Raw genomic sequence first — 22,645 nt, forward strand, 5'->3', positions numbered from 1 at the left:
GGCCAATTGCGCGCTGCCCTATGGGACTCCCAATCATGGCCGGATGTGATAAAGCCTGGAATCGAACCAAGGTCTGTAATGACCCCTGTAGCACTGCGCCACTCGGGAGCACCAGGCTAGTTACAACTGGGGTAGCAGTGAATCCTTACAGCACGGTGGAGCACCAGGGTTGGAGAGCCCTGTAATGATAGGTTACATCTGTCGGTACAAACTTTGATTAAGGAAATTATGACGTCTTTACATCTTTTTTGGGGGGGGGGCTCCCTCACATAAAAAAATAGCACTAGATATAAATTTGGGGTTTTCTCGAAGTTGCGACGTGCGTCCTATCGGTGCATTTGTAACAACCTAACCATTACAAAACTTTATTAGATCATATAAGCCTTACGTAGCAAATTAGCAATTACATATTTTGTTTACCAAATTCAACACTCATTGACCTCCAATACAAACATTTTCTTGGACAGATTTTGTGCGGAGTAAAACCTCTCGCTTCGCCTCTTCCTCTCTGCTTAAAAGCGCATTTGATTTAACCGACCTCGTAGGCAAATCATGAACGCGATTGGCCATTCATCGCCCTACACACTTGATTGACAGTATTATTGACCAATGGTGAGCGGTTAAACTATCGCGGTGGTTGGAGGATTAGTGATGAGTCTACTTTGGACAAAAGAGAGATATATATGCAGCCTTCGCATTGTTCTAGGTGGCAACTTTGTCACTACTTTTAGCCAAGGAATGATCTATGTAACAACATTTGCTGGATACTTCTGTTCCGTTTTGTAGCTTCGTTATAAAGGTACCGTCATCTTTCGGCACTGTTGGAGCACCGGCTGCTAGCCACCGCAAGCAATCCTAGGTAGGTTAGTATTAACTGTCAATTTACTGGGATTTAAATCGCGATGGTAACGTGAATTTATGACAGACTCGTCCGATAGTTCGATGTACAGGCAAATGATGCCGTCTGCACATATACATTTGTAACTGCATTTTTGTCAATTCTGACTCTGCTTGCATTATTGTAAAATTGTCAGGAAATAAATGCCAGAGCGTAGCCACTTATTTTGACCAGAGACGACATATTGCAAGCATTAGCAATCTAACGTTATCCAGTTGACACTGCTTGTCACTGGTGTGAAGGGGAGAATACACTTCCCCTTTTGTATTCTGACCAAAGTGCAGTCTCTTTTGTTTGCTGCCTTGTTTGCTTGTTGCCAAACATCAGTTAGCAAGTACTTGAATGTACAAGTTTAGATATTGTTTACATCTTACAAACACTGCTTTTAAGACTTTGATTATGAGTAGAATGGCAATGGCTAGAAAAAAAACAAGTCATATTCCAAATTGGTCTATTTGCTTTGTTTGAATAAACATGATATTTTCATGTTCTGTTAAAATCTCCACCCCGGCACAGCCAGAAGAGGACAGGCCACCCCTCATAGCCTGGTTCCTCTCTAGGTTTCTTCCTAGGTTTTGGCTTTTCTAGGGAGTTCTGCATTGTTTGGGGTTTCAGGCTGGGTTTCTGTACAGCACTTTTGACATCGGCTGATGTAAAAATGGCTTTTTAAATAAAAATTGATGTTCATTAAGCCTTGCCGTTGTGCCTTTCTTTGCGTTCCTATAGTTTGACAGCCAGCCTATTGTCATCAGTTGACACTGACAGCGCACTCGTTAGCTAGCTAGTTGACGACTGTGATGACTTATGTCGTTGTAGTTTGCACTAAACTCCTTTAACCCTTTTCTGCTGTCCTTTCTTGCCTGAAGCACATTGTTGACTTGGAAATGCTGGATAGAGAACTCTTTATCTCTTTTGGTTGAAAAAGTATCAATCACTGTTGATCATCTAAGTTTAGCCTACTGACTCGCACCTTCCATTTACTGACTCTCTCCTTCCATTTACTGACTCTCTCCTTCCATTTACTGACTCTCTCCTTCCATTTACTGACTCTCTCCTTCCATTTACTGACTCTCACCTTCCATTTACTGACTCTCACCTTCCATTTACTGACTCTCTCCTTCCATTTACTGACTCTCTCCTTCCATTTACTGACTCTCTCCTTCCATTTACTGACTCTCTCCTTCCATTTACTGACTCTCTCCTTCCATTTACTGACTCTCTCCTTCCATTTACTGACTCTCTCCTTCCATTTACTGACTCTCTCCTTCCATTTACTGACTCTCGCCTTCCATTTACTGACTCTCGCCTTCCATTTACTGACTCTCGCCTTCCATTTACTGACTCTCGCCTTCCATTTACTGACTCTCGCCTTCCATTTACTGACTCTCGCCTTCCATTTACTGACTCTCGCCTTCCATTTACTGACTCTCGCCTTCCATTTACTGACTCTCGCCTTCCTTCCATTTACTGACACAGTGAGAGGAGAACTGTAAGAGAGGGAGAAGAGATCGGAGAGAGAAGAGTGACCAGTGGCGTGGGCAGAGATGGGAGAACCAGAGTCCCTTAAGTTTGTCTCTCTGGAGGAGGAGGTGGACTACTGGAAGGAACAGACGGCCAAGCACCAACAAAGGTACACACACACACACAGAGAAAGGAGCAGTCTGCCAGGTTACCCACAGGTATCTGCTTAAACCATAGTGTCCTCTGTTACTCCACGACCACCGTCTTGACCCCTAACCTCTCCCAGGGCCGAGGAGGCGCAGGAGGAGCTGCAGGAGTTCCAGCAGATGAGTCGTGACTACGAGGTGGAGCTTGAGACTGAACTCAAGCAGTGTGAAACACAGAACCGAGAACTCGTCACACAGAACAACAGGCTACACATGGAACTGGAGAACTACAAGGTATATTTGAAAATAAAAGAGAGCCGCACACTCTAGGAGCTCAGATGCAAAAATGTAATACCAACGATTCGACAGCCAAGCTGTCTTCATCAGGCATATATACAGTAGTGAGGCTACATACAGACACCGGTTAGTCAGGCTTATTGAGGTAGTATGTAGATCTGGTTAAAGTGACTGCATATATGATAAACAGAGAGTAGCAGCAGCGTAAAAGAGGGGTGGTTGGACACAATGCAGATAGCCTGGTTAGCCAATGTGCAGGAGCACTGGTTGGTCGGGCCAATTGAGGTAGTATGTACATGAATGTATAGTTATAGTGACTATGCATATATGATAAACAGAGAACAGCAGCAGCGTAAATAGAGGGGTGGGGGGGCACTCAATGCAAATAGTCCGGGTAGCCATTTGATTACCTGTTCAGGAGTCTTATGGCTTGGGGGTAAAAACTGTCGAGAAGCCTTTTTGTCCAAGACTTGGCACTCTGGTACCGCTTGCCATGCAGTAGTAGAGAGAACAGTCTATGACTGGGGTGGCTGGGGTCTTTGACAATTTTTAGGGCCTTCCTTTGACACTGCCTGGTGTAGAGGTCCTGGATGGCAGGCAGCGTAGCCCCAGTGATGTACTGGGCCGTACGCACTACCCTCTGTAGTGCCTTGCGGTCAGAGGCCGAGCAATTGCTGTACCAGGCAGTGATGCAACCAGTCAGGATGCTCTCGATGTTGCAGCTGTAGAACCTTTTGAGGATCTCAGGACCCATGCCAAATCTTTTTAGTTTCCTGAGGGGGAATAGGCTTTGTTGTGCCCTCTTCACGGCTGTCTTGGTGTGTTTGGAGCATTCTAGTTTGTTGTTGATGTGGACACCAAGGAACTTGAAGCTCTCAACCTGCTCCACTACAGCCCCGTCGATGAGAATGGGGGCGTGCTCGGTCCTCCTTTTCCTATAGTCCACAATAATCTCCTTAGTCTTGGTTATGTTGAGGGATAGGTTGTTATTCTGGCACCACCCAGCCAGTTCTCTGACTTCCTCCCTATAGGCTGTCTCGTCGTTGTCGGTGATCAGGCCTACCACTTGTTGTGTCATCTGCAAACCTAATGATGGTGTTGGAGTCATGCCTGGCCATGCAGTCGTGGGTGAACAGGGAGTACAAGAGGGGACTGAGCATGCACCCCTGGGGAGCTCCAGTGTTGAGGATCAGGGTGGCAGATGTGTTGCTACCTACCCTCACCACCTGGGGGCGGCCCGTCAGGAAGTCCAGGATCCAGTTGCAGAGGGAGGTGTTTAGTCCCAGTATCCTTTGCTTAGTGATGAGTCAGCAAGAGGGTTTTGAATTAAATCTGGAATGAGACTGGGAGCCAGTACAGAGATGCCAGGATGGAGGTGATGTGGAGGTGTTGAGATGGGGAGCCAGGATGGAGGTGTTGAGATGGGGAGCCAGGATGGAGGTGGTGTTGAGATGGGGAGCCAGGATGGAGGTGATGTGGTGGTGTTGAGATGGGGAGTCAGGATGGAGGTGATGTGGTGGTGTTGAGATGGGGAGCCAGGATGGAGGTGATGTGGTGGTGTTGAGATGGGGAGCCAGGATGGAGATGATGTGGTGGTGTTGAGATGGGGAACCAGGATGGAGGTGATGTGGTGGTGTTGAGATGGGGAGCCAGGATGGAGGTGATGTGGTGGTGTTGAGATGGGGAGCCAGGATGGAGGTAATGTGGTGGTGTTGAGATGGGGAGCCAGGATGGAGGTGATGTGGTGGTGTTGAGATGGGGAGCCAGGATGGAGGTGATGTGGTGGTGTTGAGATGGGGAGCCAGGAGACTCCTGCCAGGGATCCAGGTGAACACTGTGTTGTAGTAGTCCTGGAGACTCCTGCCAGGGATCCAGGTGAACACTGTGTTGTAGTAGTCCTGGAGACTCCTGCCAGGGATCCAGGTGAACACTGTTGTAGTAGTCCTGGAGACTCCTGCCAGGGATCCCCGTGAACACTGTTGTAGTAGTCCTGGAGACTCCTGCCAGGGATCCAGGTGAACACTGTGTTGTAGTAGTCCTGGAGACTCCTGCCAGGGATCCAGGTGAACACTGTGTTGTAGTAGTCCAGCCTTGAGGAGATAAAGGCATGGACCAGCTTCTCTGCATCAGACTGAGTGAGGGGTGGGACTGAGTTTGGTCAATGTTCTTGAGGTGATAGAATGACGTTCTACACTTTTGTTTGATGCGGCTGTCAAAGGTCAGGGAGGAATGGAGCTTTGTACCCAGACTGGAGGGGGGCCAGAAGGATGTTCTGTCCTGCTATGGTGAGGTGTGTTATAGGTGCATGCTGGACCTGGTGGGGGCTGCCAACTAGTAGGGCTTTGGTTTTGCTGCTGTTTAGTTGAAGGACGTTTTGCTTCATCCATGCCCTCATCTCTCCTCCTCAAGGCAGGTGTTCAGACGAGCACATGCATCAGAGGGACTTGGGGGGGCCGTTTATACCTACAGCTGGGTGTCAACAGCATAGCAGTGGAAGGAGATTCCACACAACCCAATGGGGTGAGCATGTATTGGATGGGTCCAAGAACAGATCCATGTGGGACATCGCAGGTGATGTGGTGGGTCTGGGACCTGGACCCGCCTCGCGACATGTACTCCGTCCTGTCTGAGAGGTAGGAGTGGAACCAGCTCAGAGCTGGTCCAGACAGTCCAATGGTGTCCCGGAGGCATTTCAGAAGGGTGGGGTGGTCGACCGTGTCAAGAGCTGCACGCAAGTCCAGGAGGATCTGGAGACTGCCTGCATCAGCCGCCATCAGCAGGTCATTGGTGACCCTGAGTAGGGCTGTTATTCAGTGCTGTGGGCCGGAAACTTGACTGGAACTTCTCAAAATGGTTATTCTGATATAGATGGCCTTGAAGCTGTACATAAACCACTTTTTTCCCCCCAACACTTTAGAAAGAAAGGAGAAGTTGGATATTGGCCTGTAATTGGCCAGTATTTCTGGGTCCAGGGCCGGGCTTCAGAAGGGGGCTGTTGACAGTGGTCTTAAAAGGATGGCGAGGCCCAAGTTTCTGAGACGTTCCAGGATGCAGCCAATGGATTTAATATTTTTCAGTTCTTGGATGTGACGACCCTCCCACCTCTGTCTGCCGAATTCTTTCTCTTTGTTCTTGTTATCCTTAATAGGATGTTGGTGGGCGGAGCTGGGAGGGTCATCAGTGAAATGGGACACACCTGGGCCCCGGTGTGTCCAGGGGATAAATACACATCCCATTCATTGAGGAGACTCTCTCCATGCAGACACACTGTTATGTTTTGGTTGTGGCATTTTGTGGTTTGTTTTTGGCACCTCTCAACACCCCTCATTATCACCATCTCTGCATGCAACCACTCACTTACACTACTGATAACTGACTACACACACCATTGTTAATTGTATATAGTTTACTTTAGTTAAGGAATAACACATATATTTATTATCTCCACATTGTTTCCCTCTTTGTTATGGGCTATGAGTAAACCAGGGAGCTGAGTGAGCGAACGTGATGTCCTGTGTTTTTATCGAGGCGTGGAGGTCAAGCACAATGCTCAGGGGTTGGTTGTAGAACTCCACAATTTCATCCACTGACAGGCTGGCTGGGTCGATGTTTCTTTTTCTAGTTCTGGAAACGTATGCGATGCTTGGACTTGGTTGGGGGGATGTCAAGTCCAGCGAGACAACCTTGTGGTCAGGCACACTGAGGTCATAGACCTGCATGTTGTTGACGGGTCAGTGATGACCAGGTCGTGTGTGTGTGTTGGGGGGGGGGGGGGATGTCAAATCCAGCGAGACAACCTTGTGGTCAGGCACACTGAGGTCATAGACCTGCATGCCTGTTGTTGATGGGATCAGTGATGGTCAAGTATGTGCCCACGGGGGGGGGGGGGGGGGGGGGACTACGACGACATCAACAAGTTGCCTCATGTCAAGACAGTCAATCTCTCAGCAGCAGAGTGACATGAGGGAGAGTCGACGTGGATATTGAGTTTGGCTTTTACGGCAAGACATTCCAAAGAGCACAGTTCAGGCAGGTGCAGGAGAGACCGTGAGGGATCAACCAGGAGGGATCAATGTTCCACAACGTTATGCTACCGAACGTGGCCCGGGTCTGTCTGATGCAACGCCTGCCGTCCCAGGTGTATTTGAATAGGTATTTTCCTATCAGTCAGTTGACAGTTTGGGCCAGTGTTAATGAGCCTGCTATCTCTGAGGATGATAGGGAGGCTGCTGGTCCAAAGAACTCTCCATGGGACAGGTGTGTGTGTGTGTGTGTGTGTGTGTGTGTGTGTGTATGAGGGACTATATTCATCACAAGAGGTGAGCACTCCAGACCTCCCGAGGCAGAGAAAAGATTCAGCAGTTATTTGACTCATTTTGCCATGAGGCAGAGAACAGTTAGCAATTTACCGCTAATTTATTGCTATTGTACACATTTTGCCGTAGGGTGGAGAGAAATGTTGGCAGTTTTTAATATGATATCTGAGTGAGTTACTAACAAAATCAATGGGGGGCCTCCCGGGTCAGTAATTAGACAGTCTAGCAGTCAACTAACTTACAATAAAACTAAATATATTCCTGACATAGGCTAATTTAAGTGACTCTCAGTAGGTAGAATCTGTCACCAATTGGATGGAAACCTGTCTGTATTTAAAAATAATATGACAACTTCCTCTTTCCATCACAGCTGTCAGGATGTTTTTTATTTTTTTATTTTTTGTCTTCGGTATGTTTCATAACTGTGCATTGAAAGGTGGTTCGGGGAAGGAAAAGGGGGATACCTAGTCAGTAGTTCAACTGAAATGTGTCTTCTTCATGCAACCCTCTGATTCAGAGGTGCGGGGCGTTAAGTGCACGCCTGGCTGTGCTTGAGGTGACGTCACTTTGGAACCGCTGACGATGTCTGACTCTCACTTCCTGATGGATGTACTTCCTGTGACACGCTGCCAGCGGTTGAGTCAGACAGGAAGTTACAAAAGCTATAGCATCCTGTCTATATCTGTTACCAAACTTGGGCTGTGTGTGAAAAGGTACTAGCTGTCAAAAATCTTGTTTCCTCTCAAAGCTCATTAGAGGAGGGAGGGACCTTGGATCCCCTCCTCCAATGAGCTTTGAGATAAATTGAGGAAGCAAAGATTAGACTGCAGGCCCATTAGACTGACATGGCTACTGGTTAACGTGAGTATTTGCATGCAGAGATAATTGAGATGGTGCAGAAATTTAAGTCAGCTAGTCTTGTCATCCGGTCATTTCCCTAACAAACTGTCAGGTCAGGCGGAACTGCTGGCTGTTATCCATCTTTCCTGGGAACACTTGACTGTATATTTCATATACCCTGTGTAACGGAAGATATTCTGTGTTGTCTTGATGAATATGGCCTAACTAACAGTCTGCTGGATTCATACACTACCACACCCTGTTGTTGTTGTTCTACACCGCCCTCGCCCTGTTGTTGTTCTACACCGCCCTCGCCCTGTTGTTGTTCTACACCGCCCTCGCCCTGTTGTTCTACACCGCCCTCGCCCTGTTGTTCTACACCGCCCTCGCCCTGTTGTTGTTGTTCTACACCGCCTTCGCCCTGTTGTTGTTCTACACCACCTTCGCCCTGTTGTTGTTGTTCTACACCACCTTCGCCCTGTTGTTCTACACCGCCCTCGCCCTGTTGTTCTACACCGCCATCGCCCTGTTGTTGTTCTACACCGCCATCGCCCTGTTGTTGTTGTTCTACACCACCATCGCCCTGTTGTTCTACACCACCATCGCCCTGTTGTTGTTCTACACCACCTTCGCCCTGTTGTTGTTCTACACCACCACCGCCCTGTTGTTGTTCTACACCGCCCTTTTGTTCTACATCGCCCTGTTGTTCTACATCGCCCTGTTGTTCTACACCACCACCGCCCTGTTGTTGTTCTACATCGCCCTGTTGTTCTACACCGCCCTGTTGTTGTTGTTCTACATCGCCCTGTTGTTCTACATCGCCCTGTTGTTGTTCTACACCACCATCGCCCTGTTGTTGTTGTTCTACACCGCCCTGTTGTTCTACACCGCCCTGTTGTTCTACACCGCCCTGTTCTACACCGCCCTGTTCTACACCGCCCTGTTGTTGGTGTTCTACACCGCCCTGTTGTTGGTGTTCTACACCGCCCTGTTGTTCTACATCGCCCTGTTGTTGTTCTACACCACCACCGCCCTGTTGTTGTTCTACATCGCCCTGTTGTTCTACACCGCCCTGTTGTTGTTGTTCTACATCGCCCTGTTGTTCTACATCGCCCTGTTGTTGTTCTACACCACCATCGCCCTGTTGTTGTTGTTCTACACCGCCCTGTTGTTGTTCTACACCGCCCTGTTGGTGTTCTACACCGCCCTGTTGTTGGTGTTCTACACCGCCCTGTTGTTGGTGTTCTACACCGCCCTGTTGTTGGTGTTCTACACCGCCCTGTTGTTGGTGTTCTACACCGCCCTGTTGTTGTTCTACATCGCCCTGTTGTTCTACACCACCACCCCCTGTTGTTGTTGTTCTACACCGCCCTTTTGTTGTTCTACACCGCCCTTTTGTTGTTGTTCTACATCGCCCTGTTGTTGTTGTTCTACACCGCCCTGTTGTTGTTGTTCTACACCGCCCTGTTGTTGTTGTTCTACACCACCATCGCCCTGTTGTTGTTGTTCTACACTACCATCGCCCTGTTGTTGTTCTACACTACCATCGCCCTGTTGTTGTTGTTCTACACCACCACACCCTGTTGTTGTTGTTCTACATCGCCCTGTTGTTCTACACCGCCCTGTTGTTCTACATCGCCCTGTTGTTGTTCTACACCACCATCGCCCTGTTGTTGTTCTACACCGCCCTGTTGTTCTACACCACCATCGCCCTGTTGTTGTTCTACATCGCCCTGTTGTTCTACACCACCACACCCTGTTGTTGTTGTTCTACATCGCCCTGTTGTTGTTGTTCTACATCGCCCTGTTGTTGTTGTTCTACACCGCCCTGTTGTTGTTGTTCTACACCGCCCTGTTGTTGTTGTTCTACACCGCCCTGTTGTTGTTCTACACCACCATCGCCCTGTTGTTGTTCTACACCACCATCGCCCTGTTGTTGTTCTACACCGCCCTGTTGTTCTACACCACCATCGCCCTGTTGTTGTTCTACATCGCCCTGTTGTTCTACACCACCACACCCTGTTGTTGTTGTTCTACATCGCCCTGTTGTTCTACACCGCCCTGTTGTTGTTGTTCTACACCGCCCTGTTGTTGTTCTACACCACCATCGCCCTGTTGTTGTTCTACACTACCATCGCCCTGTTGTTGTTGTTCTACACTACCATCGCCCTGTTGTTGTTGTTCTACACCACCACACCCTGTTGTTGTTGTTCTACATCGCCCTGTTGTTGTTGTTCTACACCGCCCTGTTGTTGTTCTACATCGCCCTGTTGTTGTTCTACACCACCATCGCCCTGTTGTTGTTCTACACCGCCCTGTTGTTGTTCTACACCACCATCGCCCTGTTGTTCTACATCGCCCTGTTGTTCTACACCACCACACCCTGTTGTTGTTGTTCTACAGCGCCCTGTTGTTGTTCTACACCGCCCTGTTGTTGTTGTTCTACACCACCACACCCTGTTGTTGTTGTTCTACATCGCCCTGTTGTTGTTCTACACCACCATCGCTCTGTTGTTGTTGTTCTACACCACCATCGCTCTGTTGTTGTTGTTCTACACCACCATCGCTCTGTTGTTGTTGTTCTACACCACCATCGCCCTGTTGTTGTTCTACATCGCCCTGTTGTTCTACACCACCATCGCTCCCTGTTGTTGTTCTACACCACAGGACTCGACTGTGGAGGCCAGAACAACACGACTCGATTTATAAAGATATTATATATGCGTCCCCTTTTCCCCATATAGTGTACTGCTATGGAACAGGGCCCATATTCCTTGGTTCCACATTTGGAACACATAGATTGGCCTCAGACAAACTCGCCTGATTTAAACTCATTGAGGGCTTGATGATTAGTTGACAAGTTAAATCAGGTGATTTTGTCCAGGGCCACATAAAAAATATGTGTTGTTGGGGTACTGGAGGACCAGGGTTGGGGGTACTGGAGGACCAGGGTTGGGGGTACTGGAGGACCAGGGTTGGGGGTACTGGAGGACCAGGGTTGGGGGTACTGGAGGACCAGGGTTGGGGGTACTGGAGGACCAGGGTTGGGGGTACTGGAGGAGTTGAGAAACTCTGTGGGGTACTGGAGGACCAGGGTTGGGGGTACTGGAGGACCAGGGTTGGGGGTACTGGAGGACCAGGGTTGGGGGTACTGGAGGAGTTGAGAAACTCTGTTGGGGTACTGGAGGACCAGGGTTGGGGGTACTGGAGGAGTTGAGAAACTCTGTTGGGGTACTGGAGGACCAGGGTTGGGGGTACTGGAGGAGTTGAGAAACTCTGTTGGGGTAGTGGAGGACCAGGGTTGGGGGTAGTGGAGGACCAGGGTTGGGGGTAGTGGAAGACCAGGGTTGGGGGTAGTGGAAGACCAGGGTTGGGGGTAGTGGAGGACCAGGGTTGGGGGTACTGGAGGAGTTGAGAAACTCTGTTGGGGTAGTGGAGGACCAGGGTTGGGGGTACTGGAGGACCAGGGTTGGGGGTACTGGAGGACCAGGGTTGGGGGTACTGGAGGAGTTGAGAAACTCTGTTGGGGTACTGGAGGACCAGGGTTGGGGGTACTGGAGGAGTTGAGAAACTCTGTTGGGGTACTGGAGGACCAGGGTTGGGGGTACTGGAGGAGTTGAGAAACTCTGTTGGGGTAGTGGAGGACCAGGGTTGGGGGTAGTGGAGGACCAGGGTTGGGGGTAGTGGAAGACCAGGGTTGGGGGTAGTGGAAGACCAGGGTTGGGGGTAGTGGAAGACCAGGGTTGGGGGTAGTGGAGGACCAGGGTTGGGGGTAGTGGAGGACCAGGGTTGGGGGTAGTGGAGGACCAGGGTTGGGGGTAGTGGAGGACCAGGGTTGGGGGTAGTGGAGGACCAGGGTTGGGGGTACTGGGGGACCAGGGTTGGGGGTACTGGGGGACCAGGGTTGGGGGTACTGGGGGACCAGGGTTGGGGGGTACTGGGGGACCAGGGTTGGGGGATACTGGGGGACCAGGGTTGGGGGATACTGGGGGACCAGGGTTGGGGGATACTGGGGGACCAGGGTTGGGGGATACTGGGGGACCAGGGTTGGGGGGTACTGGGGGACCAGGGTTGGGGGATACTGGAGGACCAGGGTTGGGGGTACTGGGGGAGTTGAGAAACACAACAGTGTACTACTGTTGACCACTTCCTCCCTCCCCCTCCAGGAGAAGTATGAAAGCCAGCACTCGGAGGCGTACTGTCAGATCTCTACTCTGGAAGAAGACCTGGCTGAGACCACGGCCATCAGAGACCAGCTCCATAAATACATCAGAGAGCTGGAGCAGGCTAACGATGACCTGGAGAGATCCAAGAGGTAAGAGGAGGGAGGGGGGTGGTGTGTAACTGGAGCAGGCTAATGATGACCTGGAGAGATCCAAGAGGTAAGAGGAGGGAGGGGGGTGGTGTGTAACTGGAGCAGGCTAACGATGACCTGGAGAGACCCCCTATATCATAAGCTCCTCTCTTATTCTCTCTGTGCTTCCTGCACCATCTCACTGGCAGGATTCTTACATAGAGAATGGTTCTTAATGGTGTACACTAACTCTACCTAAACCTTTTCCTCCTCTCTGTCACCCCTCCATCAGGGCGACCATCATGTCTCTGGAGGACTTTGAACAGAGGATGAACCACGTGATAGAGAGGAATGCCTTCCTGGAGAGCGAGCTGGATGAGAAGGAGAACCTACTGGAGTCCGTTCAGAGACTGAAGGATGAAGCCAGAGGTGTGTCTAGGATCAGGATCCCCATTAGCCGACACTGTCATGTTAGCTAATCTTCCTGGGGTCCAACACCAATTTAATAAGACATTACAAACATTTAACAAGTAGACAATACAGACAATTAAAATACCTGACAGGAAACCCATTTAACATGCAGTTGATACTTACTATTTCCTGTCCAGTCACATGGTCTTTACTATTTCCTGTCCAGTCACATGGTCTTTACTTTTTTCGTGAGATATATGGATTGGTAAAGAGTTCCATTCAGCTAGGGCTCTATATAAAACTGTAGGTGTTAGAGGATTTAAGGCAGTGTGGGTCTTGTGCTGCAGGCTGAGACATCAGGCTGGGACATCAGGCTGGGACAGTGTTCATGTGTCTCTGTGTTATGAATTAATGGTCCTGTCCTGGTTAACTGGCGTCCCGTTAACCAGGCTAACTGTTGGTCTGGTTAAATGGCGGTCCCGTTAACCTGGTTAATTGTTGGCCTGGTTAACTGGCGGTCCCGTTGGCCTGGTTTAACTGTTGGCCAAAGGTTCCTCTCCACAGGCACAGGGGGCTGAACCAGGGATGGAATGATCCCTCAGAGCTGTGCTAGCTATGACATCATCAGTCACTTTTAAAGGGACTGGCTTTCTTACTGTCTCTCTGTGTGTGTCTTAGATCTAAGACAGGAGTTGGCTGTCCAACAGAAGCAGGAAAGACGACCGTCCTTCGCTGTCACCAAAGACTCTTCCTCAGACAAGACTGAGGACAAAACATCCCTCCATACCTCCCATTCATCAACACGACCGCCCTCATCCCTCCATACCGCCCCTCCTCCTGCTCTCCCTCCATCCCTCCTCTCCACGCCCTCCAGACCCCCCCACCCCTCAGCAAGCCCATTCACAACCCCCCCACCCTCTTACAGCAGAGGTGAGTGCCCCCGTGTGTGTGTGTGTGCGTGTGTGTGTGTGTGTGTGTGTGTGTGTGTGTTCATGTGTAAAATGTGTGTACTCATTAAATTCCCGGATCACACCAGGAGACGTAAAACTCTTTTTTTATTATTGTGTGTTCAGGCGATGGCCTATCAGGTGCTCCTCTCACCACGTCGACACGTATCTCAGCTCTCAACATCGTAGGAGAACTGCTGAGGAAAGTCGGGGTGAGATGACGTTCATTAAATGTCTGCGGTGATTGTCTTCTAATTCTAATACACACACACACACACACACACACACTACACAACTACCCCCCCCGCCTACACACTACACCAGGGGTTCTCAACCTAGGGGGCGTGCCCACCATATGGGTCGTCAACGTTTGGTGGGGGGGCGCGGGACTTTCCTTTATTTGAGGGGTAATTATTTTACAGTTTGTGATTTGCTTATACAGATCTAAAATTATGCATAAATCCGCAACGCTTTAGGCTAGCAACAATGTAGTAAAATGCTTTAGGCTAGCAACAATGTAGTAAAATGCTTTAGGCTAGCAACAATGTAGTAAAATGCTTTAGGCTAGCAACAATGTAGTAAAATGCTTTAGGCTAGCAACAATGTAGTAAAATGCTTTAGGCTAGCAACAATGTAGTAAAATGCTTTAGGCTAGCAACAATGTAGTAAAATGCTTTAGGCTAGCAACAATGTAGTAAAATGCTTTAGGCTAGCAACAATGCAGTAAAATGCTTTAGGCTAGCAACAATGTAGTAAAATGCTTTAGGCTAGCAACAATGTAGTAAAATGCTTTAGGCTAGCAACAATGCAGTAAAATGCTTTAGGCTAGCAACAATGCAGTAAAATGCTTTAGGCTAGCAACAATGCAGTAAAATGCTTTAGGCTAGCAACAATGCAGTAAAATGCTTTAGGCTAGCAACAATGCAGTAAAATGCTTTAGGCTAGCAACAATGCAGTAAAATGCTTTAGGCTAGCAACAATGCAGTAAAATGCTTTAGGCTAGCAACAATGCAGTAAAATGCTTTAGGCTAGCAACAATGCAGTAAAATGCTTTAGGCTAGCAACAATGCAGTAAAATGCTTTAGGCTAGCAACAATGCAGTAAAATGCTTTAGGCTAGAAACAATGCAGTAAAATGCTTTAGGCTAGCAACAATGCAGTAAAATGCTTTAGGCTAGCAACAATGCAGTAAAATGCTTTAGGCTAGCAACAATGCAGTAAAATGCTTTAGGCTAGCAACAATGCAGTACAATTGATTTAGGCTAGTGTAACAGTATATCTTCCGTCCCTCTCCTCGCCCCTACCTGGGCTCGAACCAGGGACCCTTTGCACACAGATAACAGTCACCCTCGACGCATCGTTACCCATCGCTCCACAAAAGCCACCCTTGCAGAACAACTGCTTCAAAGTCTCTCAGAGCCAGTGGTGTCACCGATTGAAACGCTATTAGTGCGCACCCCGCTAACGAGCTAGCCATTTCACATCCGTTACACTAGCAGCAAGCAGTAAAATGCTTTAGGCTAGCAGCAAGCGCTAAAATGCTTTAGGCTAGCAGCAAGCGGTAAAATGCTTTAGGCTAGCAGCAAGCGGTAAAATGCTTTAGGCTAGCAGCAAGCGGTAAAATGCTTTAGGCTAGCAGCAAGCGGTAAAATGCTTTAGGCTAGCAGCAAGCGGTAAAATGCTTTAGGCTAGCAACAAGCGGTAAAATGCTTTAGGCTAGCAACAAGCGGTAAAATGCTTTAGGCTAGCAGCAAGCGGTAAAATGCTTTAGGCTAGCAGCAAGCAGTAAAATGCTTTAGGCTAGCAACAAGCGGTAAAATGCTTTAGGCTAGCAACAAGCGGTAAAATGCTTTAGGCTAGCAACAAGCGGTAAAATGCTTTAGGCTAGCAGCAAGCGGTAAAATGCTTTAGGCTAGCAACAAGCAGTAAAATGCTTTAGGCTAGCAACAAGCTGTAAAATGCTTTAGGCTAGCAGCAAGCGGTAAAATGCTTTAGGCTAGCAACAAGCAGTAAAATGCTTTAGGCTAGCAGCAAGCGGTAAAATGCTTTAGGCTAGCAGCAAGCTGTAAAATGCTTTAGGCTAGCAACAAGCTGTAAAATACTTTAGGCTAGCAACACGCAGTAAAATGGCAGAGGATGACGTGGCCCTGATGTACATGGGCATATATTGATTTGTCGCTATGACATTCAGAAGCTGACCTACGACCTTCTAAAGTGGAGAAGTCAGAGAAATTGGACTTTGGTTGGGAAAGTCATCTGATACAATGTGACTCGCTATCAATTGATCTAATCACTTTCTGTAAAAGAGTATGTATAATTAAATTGAGGGTTAACATAAATAATTCTAATAAAACATAATTGTTCTAATAAAACATTGTTGTTGTTTTGAAGCTCATTTCAAGTCATTCTACATAGTTTGGTGATATCAGGTCTAGACTATATTTTCTAAATCTATTATTATCATTAAATATCCCTAAGCTTTGTTAAACTATGTAGAATGAGTTGAAATGAGCTTCAAAACAACATGTTCAAATTAAACCAACATCAAGCTGGTGTTTATTGAATAGCCTATATTCAATTCAAGTGACATTACGAAAGGGGGTCTTGGGGAATAAAGGTTGAGAACCCCTGCTCTCCTGCCTCCCTCATACAGGTAGGGCAGGGGGTTCTGTCTGTGTGATTTAACATCTGTTTCCTGTAAGTTGTACAGCTGTAACAGGAAGTCTGCTGACTGTTCTGTTCTCTCCATCTTCTTCTCTGACCACAACACTGTTCTGTCTTCCTCTCTGATCACAACACATTAATGTATATCACAACACTGTTCTGTCTTCCCCCCCCTCTGATCACGACTGTTCTGTCTCTCCCCCCTCTGATCACGACATCACAAACACTTAACATAACTTAACATGTGTGTGTGCCCTGCGGCCTGCATCCATCCGTGCCTGTGGTTTCAGAACCTGGAGTCTAAACTAGCGTCCTGTAGGGAGTTTGTCTATGAACAGTCTCCTGGTCGCAGTACCCTCTCTGGGGGACAGGGGGCGCCACCCATCCAGAGAGGCACTTCTTCTGACACACCGTCCACCACCAACGGACTCTACGAGAAAGGGTGAGGGGTTCAACTATAGCTAGCTCTACGACTAGCTCAATGACTGCATCTGAAATCCCTATAGGCCCTGGTTAATAGTAGTGCACTAGGGAATAGGGTCCCATATGGCACCCTAATCCCTATAAGCCCTGGTTAATAGTGGTGCACTAGGGAATAGGGTCCCATATGGCACCCTAATCCCTATAGGCCCTGGTTAATAGTGGTGCACTAGGGAATAGGGTCCCATATGGCACCCTAATCCCTATAGGCCCTGGTTAATAGTAGTGCACTAGGGAATAGGGTCCCATATCGCACCCTAATCCCTATAGGCCCTGGTTAATAGTGGTGCACTAGGGAATAGGGTCCCATATGGCACCCTAATCCCTATAGGCCCTGGTTAATAGTAGTGCATAGTAGTGCACTAGTGCACTTCCTCTGTCAGGGATCTACATGCTGATCTGTGTAGTTTGTAACAGACATGTCCTCTGTCAGGGATCTACATGCTGATCTGTGTAGTTTGTAACAGACATTTCCTCTGTCAGGGATCTACATGCTGATCTGTGTAGTTTGTAACAGACATTTCCTCTGTCAGGGATCTACATGCTGATCTGTGTAGTTTGTAACAGACATTTCCTCTGTCAGGGATCTACATGCTGATCTGTGTAGTTTGTAACAGACATTTCCTCTGTCAGGGATCTACATGCTGATCTGTGTAGTTTGTATTACATTAAACAAAATGGCTGAAAATAGCCTGGGATGGAGTCTGATACATTCTGTTAGTCGTAGTGTGCTGTTAAAGTAATATGTTTCTGTTGTGTGTTACAGAATGGTGAAGATGTTAGACTTCGGACCAGGACCCAAAATTATTCTGTGAACCTCCCCCTCCGCCCTAGCCCCACACCTCATCAACCCCTCCCTCCATATCTATCAGGGTCGTATTCACTAGACACCGAATGGTGCTAAACTGGCTGAAACGGGGAAGGACTAACTGAACTTGTCCAATAAACTGTTGTTTTTTTGTTGTTGTGCAAAACCTGTTCTGTTGCAAAACGTTTTGCTGCAGTTAGCTACAGCGTGCACTAATGAATGTGTCCCTGCCCAGCACAGTCTCCCTAGGTCACCAGGCTTGTATCCCAGCTTTCAGCTTTCAATGGGGCTTAATGTGCTAGTGTACAGCTCTCACTCTGGAATGGAATGGACCAGATCACTGGACATCACGGAAGTGAGTCTAGAGTTCTAGAATGTCAATGAGACAGAACCTCACCCTCTAATGCAATGGAACGTCATGGAACGTCAGTGTTGACATCAGCTGTTCTAGAGCGCCGTTGAGGAGCTTTTGATGACGTCACGGATCAACGGTACTCCTTCCTCTGCGCTTTACCCAGGATGCTTTGCCCTGGGGGGGTCTCTTATCGAGGACTGAGTGAGGCTTCTAGGAGTGGGGCTTATGGCTCTGGCACTTTTCTGTTGGGACCAACCTGTAGCAGACCCATATGTGGTCAAAAGTAGTGCACTATCTAGGGAACAGGGTGCGACCAGTGTCCTATAGGTCTCTGGTCAAAAGTAGTGTACTATGTAGGGAATAGGGTGCCATTTGAGACGTAATCACAGTGTCTCGCTACAGGACGGCACGTGTTTTGTTGTTACATTTGATGTGTTCTGTTTTTGTTCCTTTTGTTGTTTTATGGAGGAAGAAGTCTTACTGGAACGAACGCTTATCCACACAATAATGATGATTTAATATTTAAAAAATGATATATATTTTACTTCACTTGAATTACACCCCTTTTGTTTTGTCTACCAATGTTTGAATAATAATGCGGTGACTGAACAGTGACACCTACTGGTTAAGGACAGGAAGTGGAAGGAGTGTTAAGAGGGTTGCTAAATTCTGGTAACTTTCCCCAAAAATACCCTGGTTTTCCAGAAATCCTGGTTGTAAAGATTCCCAGAATCAGGGTGTAGTAAGCAGGGAATCTAGAATCCTTCAGCCAGGATTTCTGGGGAAAAAACAGGACATCTTGGGACTAGTCAGGAGGCAGAAGGAAAGTTGGCGTAGAAGGTTTTGGTGAGGAATAGATATACTTTGCACTTTTTTACTGCAGGTTCAGGATCAGATGTTGTCCCTCTAATAGTTAAGGGTGGGGATTGGGGTTAGGGTAATCTGATCCTAGATCTGTGGGTGATTGGTTAGGTTGAGGAATGTGTTCGGCATAGAGAGGGCTTCTGTGACAGCATGGGCGGCTTCTGTGACAGCATGGTCAGCGCCATTGAGGGATTTCTCAATTTTAAAGTAGTCCATTTCTTCTTCAACGGAAAAGACAAGGTTGGTGATTTACTGCCCCCTGGAGGGTGTTGTCTGAATGGGTATAAAGACAAGGTTGGTGATTTACTGTCCCCTGGAGGGTGTTGTCTGAATGGGTATAAAGACAAGGTTGGTGATTTACTGTCCCCTGGAGGGTGTTGTCTGAACAGGTATAAAGACAAGGTTGGTGTTATACTGCCCCCTGGAGGGTGTTGTCTGAACAGGTATAAAGACAAGGTTGGAGATTTACTGGCACCTGCAGTTATGTAATGTTAGTATAGTATAATTCATTAGCTGATCAGTCCCACTGACCTGGCTGGAATTCTGTAATCTTTTCCTGACCGATAGCAAGTACCAGCCACTTCTTGACTACTTCAAAATGTTGGAAGTCCTCAATGGCTCACTCTGCCCATGCTTAAACCGGCTTTGTGGCACGAGCCGTCTATCCTAGTCTATGGTGTTGAGGGTGCTACTGCGCTCACCTTTAGAGCTTCAACATGAGAGCACCTTTAACTATGCTAGGCTGATAGAGATCTTCAACATGGCTAGGCTGATAGAGATCTTCAACATGGCTAGGCTGATAGAGATCTTCAACATGGCTAGGCTGATAGAGATCTTCAACATGGCTAGGCTGATAGAGATCTTCAACATGGCTAGGCTGATAGAGATCTTCAACATGGCTAGGCTGATAGAGATCTTCAACAGGGCTAGGCTGATATAACAGAATTAGATTACCAAAGTTAATGATGCCTTCTTGAACTATAATGTGTTTAAACTATAGCAATACAGTAGGATTTTCTTACTAGTAGAAGTCTTGAATGATGAATGAACAATCCATGAGTAATCCACGCGGAGATTGAAGCCGTGTTTTATAGTTGTAAGTGGAAAGGTTGATATTTGGATATGAACTCAGACAGCTGAGTAGGTTGCTCAGAGGGTAGTGGATATGAACTCAGACAGCTGAGTAGGTTGCTCAGAAGGTAGTGGATATGAACTCAGACAGCTGAGTAGGTTGCTCAGAGGGTAGTGGATATGAACTCAGACAGCTGAGTAGGTTGCTCAGAAGGTAGTGGATATGAACTCAGACAGCTGAGTATGTTGCTCAGAGGGTAGTCCAGATTTATGTTTGTTATGCGACAGCCTTACCTGTGAATGACTGACTAGGGCTGCAAAATTCAGCCAACTTTCTCAAATTTCCCACATATTCCATTAATCAGTGTTAGAAGGTTCACGGAATCAAACGGGAATAAGCAAGAAATCCAACATTCCAAATAGGAATTCTGGAAATCCAATGATTAAAAAAACATTTTTAAGTTACCGGAGTTTTTCAAACCTGTGAATGTGGTTTAGAATCTCAGGGTTTTTAACCCCTACAAGATGAGTGTTTAACATATTGTATATGGTGGCACAAGTGTAACGGAGGTTATTTGGCTCGGATAAACCAGTGGTTCACCACCAAGTGATGTACTCCATGCTCTGCCCTCTACCCCCTCATGAGTCTTTGACCAGTAAGCCTGTGGTCTCATGAGTCTCCTCAAGTAGCCCCTGTGGATTGGCCAATTACCCCAAAGGGTTCTAGTACCACTGGTTGTGAACCACTGGGCTTACTATACTTGCATGGTGAATAACTTTGCCTGAGATCTGAAGACTGGCGTTAGCACCCTAGGGTAATGCCTTGGCTTTAACTCAGCGGGCTAACACAGTCTCTGAAGGCGCTCAATGGCCTGGGTATTGTGGGTTTGAATACCTGGTTGATCATTCTCACCCCTATGTTTTGGGTATTTGTTGGTTCGTTCTGTGATGACAGGCTTGGGGCTTAAATATCAACACATTCCCTATATAGGGCCCTACTTTTTTCCCCCCAGCATACTACTCAGTCATAGGAGCCAGTCAAAATTAGGATACTATATAGGGAATAGGGTGCCGTTTATGGACGCACTCAAATACTGTCACACCTATATTGATGATATTGTCGCTTATATCCTGTTGGGTGAAGCTTTGTGCCTTACTCTGAGACCACAGTGTGGTCTGACCTTATTAAAGATGTCTCTGTGTAGCTGGGACCTCAGTGTGGTCTGATCTTATTAAAGATGTCTCTGTGTAGCTGGGACCTCAGTGTGGTCTGACCTTATTAAATATGTCTCTGTGTAGCTGGGACCTCAGTGTGGTCTGACCTTATTAAATATGTCTCTGTGTAGCTGGGACCTCAGTGTGGTCTGATCTTATTAAAGATGTCTCTGTGTAGCTGGGACCTCAGTGTGGTCTGATCTTATTAAAGATGTCTCTGTGTAGCTGGGACCTCAGTGTGGTCTGACCTTATTAAAGATGTCTCTTTCTACTGCTCAGGTACCGGTAATACACCTCAGCCCATTCAGTTCTAGCCAATGATATAGCGTCAACGCCAAACAAACTAATATTTAGCCCCAACTACCCTCCTCCCTAGGTCCTAGGCAAAGGTAGTAGATCTGAAAGAGTTGGATGGACGCGAGTAGCAACACAATATGGTAAATAGCACCTCCACCTTGTCCTCTGATGAGGCTAGGTGAAGTATTCACCATGTTTATACCTATCCAATCCTTACAGATTTACCAAGTGCCCAGAGCTAGGTGCTAAGTGGAAGAGAGGAATAATATCAGTTGGCTGCTCAGTTCAGCTCAGTACTTTTGCCATCCAGGAGTATAAAAAGTTACCAATTCTGTTTCAAGAGACAATTGGAACGTCCGTTTATTTCCAGGGTTGACTGAATTGAAATGGAACTGAGCCCAACCATTAAAGATTGACGGAATTGAAATGGAACTGAGCCCAACCATGAAAGATTGACTGAATTGAAATGGAACTGAGCCCAACCATGAAAGAATGACTGAATTGAAATGGAACCGAGCCCAACCCTGAAAGATTGACTGAATTGAAATGGAACCGAGCCCAACCATGAAAGAATGACTGAATTGAAATGGAACTGAGCCCAACCATGAAAGAATGACTGAATTGAAATGGAACTGAGCCCAACCATGAAAGAATGACTGAATTGAAATGGAACTGAGCCCAACCCTGAAAGTAACCTTGTTCTGTGATGAGGGATGACATATGATTACTTCAAGGAAATGTGTTTTATGTTACAAAATACATGTAAGGGTTGATTCACTTGCTCTGGGTTCTTACTTTTTCCCTATATGGTACTAGTAATAGTATAGAATGTTGAGTGTGTTTATAATGGGAGTGGATACCTACGTGTGACTGTTACTGCTTGTTGCTCAGGGGGTAGAATGTATCAAGCAATATCATTTGAAACATTTCTCACTTAAAAAAAAAAACTCAGTGTGGATGGGGGTGTGTCTTGTTTCTGTGAATCAGGAAGTCACAGAGATGGACACCCAATGAGATGTCATGTTGTTGCTTTGTGTAGCCCACTCACAAGCTTCTGTACTAAAATATACACATTTAGTTTTTTCCCATGAAATATGTGTTTCATCTTGGGATGCCTCTTCCTGTATCTAATAAGTCATGTTGGGTTAAATGTGTCTGACCCAACTGTCCTCAATAAAACTGACTTGGTGAAAGAGATGTTTTTTTTTTTGCTGTTGAACAAAATACACAGACAAGAACACACGATTGTGGTGATTTGAAAATAGTTTATAGCATTTTAAAA

General features: G+C 47.2%; 1 protein-coding gene across 2 annotated transcripts; it reads left to right on the forward strand.

The window, feature by feature from the left end:
* Positions 1–608: 608 nt before the first annotated feature.
* LOC110539051 (nuclear distribution protein nudE homolog 1) lies at positions 609–22,556 on the forward strand. Of its 2 annotated transcripts, none has more exons than XM_036942062.2 (9): positions 609–859; positions 2,375–2,528; positions 2,646–2,799; positions 12,125–12,273; positions 12,545–12,681; positions 13,342–13,593; positions 13,737–13,822; positions 16,564–16,715; positions 17,520–22,556. In XM_036942062.2, exons 2-9 carry the CDS (start codon positions 2,443–2,445, stop codon positions 17,566–17,568), a joined length of 1,065 nt encoding a protein of 354 aa, XP_036797957.2. In that variant the 5' UTR covers positions 609–859; positions 2,375–2,442; the 3' UTR covers positions 17,569–22,556. The 2 variants fall into 2 exon arrangements, with proteins under 2 accessions (XP_036797957.2, XP_036797958.2); XM_036942063.2 differs by having other exon boundaries at positions 615–863; positions 17,520–18,494.
* Positions 22,557–22,645: the final 89 nt, after the last annotated feature.

The sequence above is a fragment of the Oncorhynchus mykiss genome, chromosome 13, assembly GCF_057628025.1.
Source record: "Oncorhynchus mykiss isolate SJ-2025 chromosome 13, ASM5762802v1, whole genome shotgun sequence".
NCBI classification, from domain to species: domain Eukaryota; kingdom Metazoa; phylum Chordata; class Actinopteri; order Salmoniformes; family Salmonidae; genus Oncorhynchus; species Oncorhynchus mykiss.